The sequence below is a fragment of the Sinocyclocheilus anshuiensis genome, unplaced genomic scaffold (assembly GCF_001515605.1).
Source record: "Sinocyclocheilus anshuiensis isolate Anshui unplaced genomic scaffold, SAMN03320099.WGS_v1.1 scaffold868, whole genome shotgun sequence".
Taxonomy (NCBI): Eukaryota; Metazoa; Chordata; class Actinopteri; order Cypriniformes; family Cyprinidae; genus Sinocyclocheilus; species Sinocyclocheilus anshuiensis.
In genome coordinates, this window is record NW_015552624.1 from 434201 (window position 1) to 446168 (window position 11968).

Sequence of the window (11968 nt, forward strand, 5' to 3'; positions counted from 1 at the left end):
GCTGACTGTGACAGTATTAACACATCAATGCAGTTTCTTTAACAGCAAACAATGTGTTGTTTCTCTCAGATAATCCTGCAAAAAACAAGCATATAATTTGTAAAACAAATACTGGTACAACTGGGTGTGTCGCAACCGGCTAGATCACCCACCCAGAAACACGTGCAACAGCATTTCCATGTGCATCAGCATTTCTAGCAACACCAAACATGAAAATTTCAATCTGTGATCTGAGAGATTATCTTCTTTATTAAAAGTGTACCACCTATGTGTTTTTGTCTGAATGTTAAATGTGTTCTTGAATTTCAGATTTGATTGTCTCTCGAGTTCACGAGTGTAGCTCACCCCAAAATGAAAATATGCTGAAAATGTACTCATCCTCAGGCCATCCAAGATGTAGATGAGTTTGTTTCTTCATCAGAACAGATTTGGAGAAATTTAGCATTCCATCACTTGCTCACCAATGGATCCTCTGCAGTGAATGGGTGCCGTCAGAATGAGAGTCCAAACTGCTGATAAAAACATCCCAATAATACACAAGCAAACCACACGACTCCAGACCATCAATTAATGTCTTGTGAAGTAAAAAAAGCTGTGGTTTGTAAGAAATAAATCTATCATTAAGGCGTTTTAAGTTTAAACCATTGCTTCTGGCCTCCAGTAAAAATATAATATCAAAAGCCACAGACATGTTATTGTTTAGAACGGTTTTGGACTGGTTTTGCTTGTAAACAGTGTTTGATCTATGCATATTTCTCTTGAGAAGACAAGATGACTTTTTCACTGCAGAAAGCAATGGATAGAGGACTCGTATTTTAGCCGGAATTAAGAAAGTTTGAAGTTAAAAACGTCTTGATGGATTTGTTTTTTACAAACATGCAGCTTTTCACTTCACAAGATGTTAAATGATGGACTGGAGTGGTGTGCATTACTTGTGGATTATTGTGATGTTTTTATCAGCTGTTGGGACTCTCATTCGGACGGCACCCATTCACTGCAGAGGAGCCATTGGTGAGCAAGTGAGCAATTTCTTTCGATGAAGAAACAAACTTATTTACATCATGGATGGCCTGAGTGTGAGTCTGCAAATTTTCATTTTTCAGTGAACTTATCTTTTAAGTTGAATCCCTCTGATTCAAGAACATTAGTCTTCAGTGTTTCTGAAATGATCAGTATCATGCTTTGTCTGATGAGTGTAGATAACTGATTGATCCTGTGATCCTTCTTATCTTTGTTAAACAATTGCTATTGATTTTTTTAATGAGGCAGAAACTCCTGTTGTGACCTTTACATGCCAAATACATAACACGGGACATTTTCTGTCCGGTTAACACAACTAAGCCCCATTGATGTAGATGTTATCCCAAATTATCTGAGTCTTCATCCTTTTGAAGAGCGGATCTCAAAAGATAATCAGCACACTTTAGGCGATGACAGTTTGCTGCTTTAGATTCATGCCAAATTCCAATTTATAGGCACAGTTAATCTGTCAACATCCACCTGGAATAAACGGCAACACCAGGGTGTACGTGAAAGAAAGTGGTAGTTTGAGTAGATCTTCACACATCTTCACAATAGCAGGCTGCCAACATTCAGATGTTGTCTTGCTGTGTAAATAACCTCACTCTCATTGAAACTCACAAGCAAACACGCTTAAATCTGCTCCGACCAGTTCTTCCCGTTCTTCCATTCATTTGCCTTCCTCCTAGTTCGCAGCCCACCGTGACACTGTGTAGTTTGTTTTCATAAGGTCACATTTCCTCATTGTGGTGCTTTGACAAAACACTGAATGCTTTTAAAGGCATAAAGCTTTTCAAAACTGAAAATTATATCAGACTCATGTTGTTCCAAACTCATGTTGCTTTTGCAGAACTCAAAAGAAGATAGTTTGAAAAGTGTTTCATCTGTCTTTGTCCAGACTATGAAGGTCAGTGGGGTCCAAAATAACATTGATTTTCACTGTATGTACAAAAAGAAACACTCTTTAAAAATATCCTCAAAATAACTATCCCCACTCACACAAAGAAAGGGCTTATACAAATGAGAAGAGTCCTGTTAGAAAGTTGCTCGTGTGAGCTGTTACGTTATATGCATTACTCATAAAGCTCTTGTAAAGGCTGTGACAAGGCAGTTTTCAAAGCTGTTGTACTGGATGCATGAAGCACTGTTGTGGTAACATTACAGAACTGCAAGTTGACAACATCATAGAGAGCACAGCATGCTTTTACAAAATGAATTCAATGTCATCTCATCTAACGCATATGGCAGTTTAAGACCAAGCCCTGTTAATGTAAACATTGTCCAACATAAGAGCATGATGAATTAATAAGTCAAGGCAGGTCATTTTATTTGTGTAGTGCTTTCCATGTTGTTTCAAAGCAGCTTTAAGCCTTAATGTCTTTAAAACCTCAGTAAAAGTTACTGTGGCAGGAAAAACACTCCTGGCAACAACAACAACAAAAAAAACTAAACTAAACTAAAACATACTCACATTTATTACATTTGGCCATGTGAGTGATTTTAGAAAAGTGCTTTAGCTTCACGTGAATGTAGTGCCAAAGCTGTTAAACTCTACTCTAAACCATATAGGGTTTTTTTTTTTTTTAATTGATTTGCAAATGCCACTTTCATATTTGTCTGCTAAGAACAAAACTGTAACTGTTTATATTAAACAGAGAGTGTATTTTGGATCAGGGCTTTGACATGGCCATTGTAGGACATTAACCTTTTGATCTGGAGCCATTCCAATCAAAATCTGGCTTTGTTTTCCTGAGTGCATTTTTTAGCAGCCAAAAATTTGAGCAACATTTTCCAGCATCCGCTCTTGTATTTTAACAAGACTTCCTGTCCCTTCTGGTGAAAACAGCCCCATAGCATAAAGACTTTTGCCTCAAAGTCTTTTTCTTTTCTTACTGAATTGAATGCTATAAATGATTTTGTAAAAATACAGACACAGGCTACTTTAAAGTACTCTTTTGTGTGTGTGTGTGTGTGTGTGTGTGTGTGTGTGTGTGTGTGACTGAGCTATATTCACGCATTCACCCCTGCAAACGATTGGCCTCTTTCACAAGTGGCCTTGTTCACACAGAGAGACAGGCATTTCAAGGGAGTGTCTGATTCGATACAGCTTCTGTTTGCTGATTATTGTCCCAGTGGGTGCTGTTGCTTGATCCACACCAGGATTTCTCAATCCTGCTTCTTTTTTGATGTCTCTCTTATCTAAATCCTGAGTCACCTCATTAGATCATTAGTAATGTGCTGCTCTGTGACCTGAGCTGGGTGTGTCAGATTATTGAGACACCTCAAGCGAACAGCAGGGTTGAGAAACACTGATCAAATGATCACAAGAGTGTTAAGTTCTCCTAACTAATTTATTTATCTATATATTTCTATTAAAGTATTTCTGTTTGCACTTAAAAAAGAAAAGTATTGAAAAATTTCTGTCAGGACATTGTGCTATCCCTAAAACCCAACTAAATGCAATGCATAATTCAAAATACAGGAAAAATACCTGTGGAATATGGAATGTTTACTATTTTAACTGACATTTTTTGTGCTTCATAGGAGAATTCGTTTCAGCCATCCACTGGCAAATGAAAGTTCACAAAACTACCATAGATAAATAGGTCTGCTGATGGAAATGCAGTACAAGCAACAAAATTATAAAGCATAAACTGATTCAGTTATTTAATGGTTGAATACTTAAAAGGAGAATCACAAAAAATATCTAACGAAAATCTTGTCTTTAACTTGTATTGTGTGCCCCGTGAATAAAGTACTCCACCTAGTGGCTAAAAAGAAAAAAAATGATTTTTCACATGAAGTGGAAGTCCAGGAATTACTCATTCAATTAAACTAATTGTTTTCAAATTCAGTTTGGCATATTTTATAGTCGTGCCCCGTGAATAAAGTACTCCACCTAGTGGCTAAAAAATAAAAAAAATGATTTTTCACATGAAGAGGAAGTCCAGGAATTACTCATTCAATTAAACTAATTGTTTTCAAATTCAGTTTGGCATATTTTATAGGCGATTAAAAGAGATTTTGAATGCCTACTTATCACTGTCAACCGAACTGTTTCACGTGGTTTGTCAAGACAAGATTGAAGTAGGCTACAAGATTCATTCGCCTCATATGAACACAGTTTGTGAAGTATTCTTTGGCTTTTAAAAAAATATATTCTCGGATAACTTTGTGTTGTCCCTCACCACCTTACACTACCGAGAAATCCGAACAATTATTACAGGCTGCCATCTACCGTCTGAAAGTGCTGAAGAACGTTTTGAATCAATTAGCTTCCCTGCTGCTTTCATACACACAACATCATTTATAGCATATGTTTATAGACCTATGTTGTTTATAACGAATCGAATGCCATTGTAATTTATTTTTTATTTTTATAATTGTAGCCTATATATAATTTTGTACTAGGCTATAATCGTATATGCCTATTATTTGTATTTTTTTCTTTGCGCATTTCTGACTAATATGTGTTGCAGAATTTTTAATTCAGTGTTCGGCTCATATGTAAAAATTAGATCGAAAGATCAGAAAAAGTCCACAAACACTGGCCCATAGACCCTCCCCTCAAAAGAAATCAGGACAGAAGAGATCGACGGATCAAAACACCAGGGGCACATTCAAGCTCAAACCGGTGTGCACCGTTTTGCTACGGTTTCCGGTTTGAACGACATGTTTCCTGGAAACGGTGTGCAACGGGGTTTGAGATGCGTTTTCTCTTGTTTGGTGGGTGTGTCAAACATGTCAGCCAAATCAGCAGCAACATGTAGGCTATGTAAACCACGCGGTATTAAAGAGACAGCTTGCACAATGTAATTAACATCCAAATAAATTCACAAGAGCAAGTATATTGTTTGCACATGTTTATTTACATTAAAGGCAAAATAACTGAAATAATAAGAGCTCAAGTATAGATCTGGAACTTCTTTAAGGCTGTCTAAATATCATTTAGTAATTGCAATGTCTTCTGGTCCATATCCCTTCCTTAGGAAGGTGTGCTAAATACTGATTAATGTAGCATAAAAATACTAAACATATTTATATATTTTGCTATTGTATTATGGAGTGAACACCGTTTTTGTCGGGGCTGAACGCAGCCCAGGTGTGAACGGGAATGTGTCTCCCTCCTCTACGTGTGATGCGATCGACTAAAATGCATCTTAATAAGTAAACAGGGCCATAGTTCGTTCTCTTTACATAATGAATTGGTTGCATCAAGCATACAGCTCCTACTGCTAGAAACTGTAACTACACCATCTGCTTTCTTCATTAACGCCATTTAGCTTTGTGTAATCTGATGAAATTCTTCATTCATTCATTTTTTTTTGTCACCACTGAGCTCTTATAAACATGAAATGGACAAGTTTTCTCATTATACTGTATATATATATATATATATATATATATAATATATACACTCAAATACTCAAACAAACAATAACGTCTTATTAAAATCACAGTATTTACAGTGTTTGAGAGAATCAGCCTACAAATACCTTACTTTTAGTTGATTCTACAGGAGAAAATATTTTAACAATAATAAAACCGTAGCTCGCTTGCTCCGTCAAAGGAAAGAAATGCAACATTAGTACTGATATTTGGCATGTGTTGGTATTTTTATTGAGCACAGTGAGCTGAGAGTTTGTGTTCTTACAGCTGTTCAAGCGCAGAAATGTGGCCACAGTGGAGGAGGATGGAACACTGGAGGATGATGGGATGTTGGACGGTGGATACCTGGAATCACAGGCCGCTGGTTGCTGTGAGGTGGGCTCTGTTCCGCCTAAAATGACCTAATATTATTGTATTTTCTTATTGAACTGTTTATAGAACTAGGCTATTAAACAGTCGTAATGGTGAAAACGTGTGATGTTGCCTAACTAACTGTATTTTAAATATAAAAACTTTCCATTTTGAATTTTTACCTCAGGATGCTGAGTTTCTTAGCCTCGCCTCAGCAGCGCAATCTTACATGCATTATATACAGTAGCTATCCACTATTCGCCACTTACTCTAAATGTAATAAATCAAAATAATACTTGCGTTTTGGTGTTTACATAGTCTAGTTATTTTTGGTTACTGATGTTTTAATCATGTTATTTTTCTGGTGTTAATGAAGCGTTAATGTTGAGCCCAAAGGAGTTGGCCCAATTTATTGTCGAGCCCCGGCCCAATTTAAACCCTGTTTATAGGTATATAATATAAATTATATGAATATAAATATATACATGTAAATACTTGAAGCGCTTGGCGTGAGTAAACCAATCATTTCCCCACATACCTACGTCACTATGTGGAAAATTAGCATAATGCCACCCAAATGTTCACGCAAAGAAAGAAGGCGTAACGTATTTATACATAATAAATATACACAGTACACACACATATAGCCTATTAGCCTATGTAAACAAAAACTTTTATTTTGGATGCGATTAATCACACACACACAAAAGACATTATAGATATTAATACTTTTATTAATTATGGCAATTATAATACTTTTTAATAATTTATTAATACTCTTTTTTGTGGTTCTGTTCGCTCTTCTTTTCCCCTTTTATTTCCTCATTGTATATCCTTCAGGTTCTGTAAGCATTACAAAAATGTATACTGAATGGCACAGGAAGTCAGCTGATTTGATTGTAACTAATTTCTTTATTCTCTCAGAATTTTGTATTGTATCTTTTGACTTACTTGACATAAAAAAAAGAAAAAAAAAGTGATGATAAAAACATTTAGAATGTTACAAAAGATTTCTATTTCAGATAAATGCTGTTCTTCTGAACTTTCTATTCATCAAATAAACCTGAAAAAAATATACTGAGCTGTTTTCAACAATAATAATAATAAATGTTTTTTTGAGCAGCAAATCAGAATATTAGAATGATTTCTGAAGGATCATGTGACACTGAAGACTGCAATGATGCTAAAAATCAGCTTTGAAATCACAGGAATAAATTACATTTTAAAATATATTCAAATAGAAAGCAGTTATTTTAAATAGTAAAAATATTTCACAATATTACTGCTTTTGCTGTATTTTGGATCAAATAAATGCAGGCTTGGTGAGCAGAAGAGAATTCTTTAAAAAAAACATCAAAAATCTTACTGTTCAAAAACTTTTGACTGGTAGTGAATAGCATTAAATAAAAACTTTAAAAAGAAAAGGAAAAAAGAAAGCGTGTTGTTGAAATAAGATAGGGGCTTATTAATAAAGCCTAGTATTTAAAAGTCACACGTTTGTTTATTTCTTTCTAAACGGGAGCCTCTTGGGAAAGGAAGGAACAATATGAACGTACTGTACTTCTATCGCTTACACTCTTGTTTTTATTCTCAACAATATGAACCTTTTTCACATTTCTGGGTTTCTCTATGGGAGACTACCACAAATATATTGTTTTGCATTCCCATTTGCTCAAATAGCAAAAGAAAACACCATGATAGTGTTTTCATTACTTTCAAAAAAAGGAAAAAAAAAATAGAGAGACTGATAACGGCAGTCAGAGAACGATGTCAAATTTGAGACGCTTTATATTAGAAACAACCTCGCATTAGCGTTAACTATTTATTTTTTTGTAATTTAAGGCAAAGGTAATATAATACAAAGTATAGAGTTATAAATAATAAAAAAAAAAAAATGAAAATACAAAAAACTTTTGAGGATTTACGATGCTGATGACAAAACGCGTCCTCACAGTCATGTAAGGGCCCATTCTGATTTTGACTACCCTGGATAAGGTTTGTAAACTGTTTGTAAAAGGCTTATTAAAGGCAGAGTAAGTGATTTCTGGTAGCCAATGTTGATATTTGAAATCACCAAAACAAACACGCCCCTACACCATCTCTATCTTTCTGTCGCTGGCTCGGCTAATGTCCGTCCCATGCACTGAACGCACTCTCCTCCACATCACGAGTAGACACGCCCCTTATTGCTGATTGGCTACAAGTTTGTTTTGCGATTCGGCCCGAATCAGTTTTCTAAAGTGTTTTTGAAAAATCACTTACTCTGCCTTTAATGGATAATCATCTCACCCCTCTCCCTAAATAATGCCAAAGTAATGTTACCACATGCGCCGTTTTTATATTATGTGATTACTGTAAACAATCGGCCTACAATTTTTTTTTTTACCAGGAAATCATATTTTAATATAAATATAGTAAATGTCCATATTTGACCTAATGCCGAAATATTTGCCGTAGTCTTGCGTGTGAGCGACGTCGTGCGCTTGGTTGGAGGCGGGGCTAAACAGAGCTGTTCTCAGGCGCCCCGAACCCAGCGTCGCCATTTAGTAAGCTCGGCGACCGCTACAGAAGCATCGTGTGAGAAGAAATCCCTTCAATAATCAGTCCAGATTCCCGAGAAATCAAAACCGCAAGACCACCCGTTGTCGTCCGAAAGGAAAGGGAATCTTATCGTATGTCCGCTATCCAGAACCTCCAAACTTTTGGTAAGACTCGAGATCTCTGAAAACGTATTATTTTATTGTGTGGGGGGAAGGGCGACAGAAAACGACAGTGTTACGTTGATGCTTAGCGAACAAATATTACTGTGACTTCAAAAAAATAATAATTTATTTACCACAAACCCGTTTACCGATTGATTAAAACAAGTAATGTTATCGTATTTAAATTAACGTTTTTTTTGTTGTCGTCGAAAATCGCAGTCAGAAACAGCAACTAGGCCTCGGTTTTTATTCTTGTTTGGTTCGCTCCTAATGTCGAGTATTCGCCTTATTAAAACATCATATCCGTCTTAAATCCATTTTTAAGCACTTTATTAGTTGCTTAGCGTCGAGTTTATCTCGAATTAAATCGAGGTTATGCTCTACCTCGACGACCAACATAACCATTTTAATCGCCAGCTTGTTTTTCTGGACGAGAAACAAAATGGAAGACGCCGGTCGATGACGGTTTATTTTTAGACGTAGCGCGAAACATCTCGATCCTTCTGAGTTTGGATTGATGTCAAGATGAAAGACAACTAACACGTAAAACATAAATCGTTATTTTTACATGGAACTAGATCAAGTCTTGTGATGTATTGTGCTGATCCGGTACACGAATGGTTAACGAGCAGCCAGATCAGACCTGAACTCTATCCTGTTGTTAAAGGAGATGGTTTGCTTTGTTCCAACATGTTCTTGTGAGGCGCCTACAGAAGCAGATTTTACATGTGGAAATGTTTGAGGTGATAGAAATAATTCGATTTGTTGTCTTTAATTGATAGTGCTTTAGGTGACCTAGTTGAAAGATTAACTGAGCTGTTTCAAGTAAATCACACGTGACCTATTACCAGCAAAGCAGGAAATCTGATGCCACAAACATTACTAATGTTGTTTGTTTATCTTTCCGAAGACCCCTTTGCTGATGCAACTAAGGGTGATGATCGGCTCCCAGGTGGGACTGAGGACTACATCCACATAAGAATTCAACAGCGGAACGGGCGGAAGACTCTGACCACGGTTCAGGGCATAGCCGACGACTATGATAAAAAGAAGCTAGTCAAGGCCTTCAAGAAGGTTGTCATTTAAGTCACCCTAAAATAATGCACTTTTATTTGTTTTATGGTTGCATGAGTGGGGCATTTTTAACGTTGCCTTATTTGCATCTTCAGAAATTTGCCTGCAATGGGACTGTGATTGAGCACCCTGAGTATGGTGAAGTAATTCAGCTGCAAGGTGATCAGCGCAAGAACATTTGCCAGTTTCTCACTGATGTAAGTATGAACTCGGTGGCTTTCGGCATATAACCTGTTGGCCTTTTCATGGTAGCTGATTTAATCGACCCATTTCCTTCATTTTACAGATTGAACTGGCCAAAGAGGAGCAGCTCAAAGTCCACGGGTTCTAGAAGCTGATGTGAACTGACCCCTCCCCTCCCCGACTCTTAACCCAACCTACCCTTTTGTTGTGCTGCTGTTTCCCCCTGCAGCCTATACCCGCCCCCCCCAACCCCCATAAAACGACCTGTCCTGTTCAAGCATGGACACACGACAAGGCAAATTATGTGGGATAAATGATTTTTGTTTTTTGTCCCCTCCTTTAGTCATTTTTTTTAGTTCATCTTGTGCTGCTCTGAAGCACATTCCATGTAACATTTTCTGTTTTGTACAAGGTGTTTCAATAAAACTTTCAGATGCCATGTTTTGCACAATCTTTAAGTTGACGGGCGGGATGTGGGTGGGGCAGTTTATGTATTGATTTCTTGGTTCATATTTAAATACCACAGTATAGAATCTGTATTTTTAGTTCTGATGTGGGCCAGCCTGCTTCAGGGTTACATTGGTGTGCCGCTTGTGCACAAAGCACGGCAACCCCATCATGTCTCATTATGCATCTCTAACTGCCTTTTTTTTTTTTACCGTTGTTTTCACTATATGCATAATTTCAATTTTCTAAATTTGTAGTACCATATTTTGTTTTTGGTCTGGAATAAACAATATCCCATATTTTTGATGATCTAATTTCTTAAATGGAAAATATCTTGAATGCAGTGATTGCTTTGGTTGTAATGGCAGTCGATCAAAGGAAACAGTCATGAATTTCAATTAATGTGGTTGTGCTCATGAAAATGTTTTTTTTTTGTTTGTTTTTTTGCTTGTGGATAGTTGGTTTGGCCAAGTCATTTTATCTATGCTTTTTGCTGATAATTTCAATTTTCTAAATTTGTAGTACCATATTTTGTTTTTGGTCTGGAATAAACAATATCCCATATTTTTGATGATCTAATTTCTTAAATGGAAAATATCTTGAATGCAGTGATTGCTTTGGTTGTAATGGCAGTCGATCAAAGGAAACAGTCATGAATTTCAATTAATGTGGTTGTGCTCATGAAAATGTTTTTTTTTTGTTTGTTTTTTTGCTTGTGGATAGTTGGTTTGGCCAAGTCATTTTATCTATGCTTTTTGCTGACTTGAATCCATCATTTAATTTCAGTTTATATATGATGGTTATATATCTCAAAGAAAACTCGTTGGCAAGCTGTGTACATTTATTTTTATTTTTTTGTAATAAGTGCGTAAGCCAGGGGACAAGTCATAACGTGAAGTAAAAGTGAGACAATGACTGAAGTTGAGGGTAAGCTTGCTGAAAGATTAATTTTAGTGGAGTTCTGTGACTGAATCACATTTTATAAGATTTGTTATGCTACCCATTATTAGTTTTTAAGCTATAGAAGATATTCGTGAGCAACCGAGAAAAGGTTTAATAATCAAAATGTTCTAATGTATATTATAGGGACATTAGAAATGATAATCACTCTTTCCAGGTCAAACTTCAAGTCTGAGGTAGCTTTTTCACTGACTTGGAGGAAAAATTAGGTTTTATATGAATCGTGAATTCTCTCGCAGTGCGTCTTCTTTCACTTCAGTTTAGTACAAAGAGACCAATGTAAAAGGCTTATCTTGGTGGATAATCATCTTATTAAATCCCTCTACTAACAAATCGAATGTGAAAGTGCCATAACCACCATTTGTAAGCTGTTTCAAATTGTGGCTGTTTTCTCTTTTGCACAGCAGAGGGCACAACAGTAGTAAATATTACTCTGATGGCATTCAATTATTTTGATGTGTGTATCTTAAATTGCATAACAGGGTGATCCATTCCCAATATATAAATTCTGATATATTTATATATAAATATTTGCAGCCCAGCAATGTTTTAAAGGTAAAAAAAAAAAAAAAAAGTATGCTAAATACTCCAAGCATATTTTTGTGGCTGGTTGTGTGTTCATCTAGACTGCAAGTGGAAAAAAAAAAAGTAATGCAAGTCTAAAAAGGAGTGAAACTCGTAGTAATGCTCTGTTTCTATATGTAAATGACTACAAAACCAATCCTAAGGGAATCTCGGTCATGCATAGATCTCCCATCCATGCTGTACTGATGGCAGTGGCGGCTCGTGGGTTTTAAAATAGAGGCACACTAATTGTATTGGTCTGGGATCCCTGCCGATTA

General features: G+C 36.3%; 1 protein-coding gene across 1 annotated transcript; it reads left to right on the forward strand.

The window, feature by feature from the left end:
• Positions 1–8275: 8275 nt before the first annotated feature.
• LOC107666344 (eukaryotic translation initiation factor 1b-like) lies at positions 8276–10465 on the forward strand. Its single transcript, XM_016457604.1, has 4 exons — positions 8276–8465; positions 9373–9536; positions 9632–9733; positions 9823–10465. The coding sequence occupies exons 1-4, from the start codon at positions 8435–8437 to the stop codon at positions 9865–9867; spliced, it is 342 nt and encodes a 113-aa protein (XP_016313090.1). The 5' UTR covers positions 8276–8434; the 3' UTR covers positions 9868–10465.
• Positions 10466–11968: the final 1503 nt, after the last annotated feature.

Excerpts from the sequence above, each read along its gene's own strand:
- LOC107666344 (XM_016457604.1), top strand. The coding sequence starts at position 8,435 with ATGTCCGCTATCCAGAACCTCCAAACTTTTG. Across the intron at positions 8,466-9,372 it reads CCAGAACCTCCAAACTTTTG|ACCCCTTTGCTGATGCAACT; the intron begins GTAAGACTCGAG and ends ATCTTTCCGAAG. Across the intron at positions 9,537-9,631 it reads TAGTCAAGGCCTTCAAGAAG|AAATTTGCCTGCAATGGGAC; the intron begins GTTGTCATTTAA and ends TTGCATCTTCAG.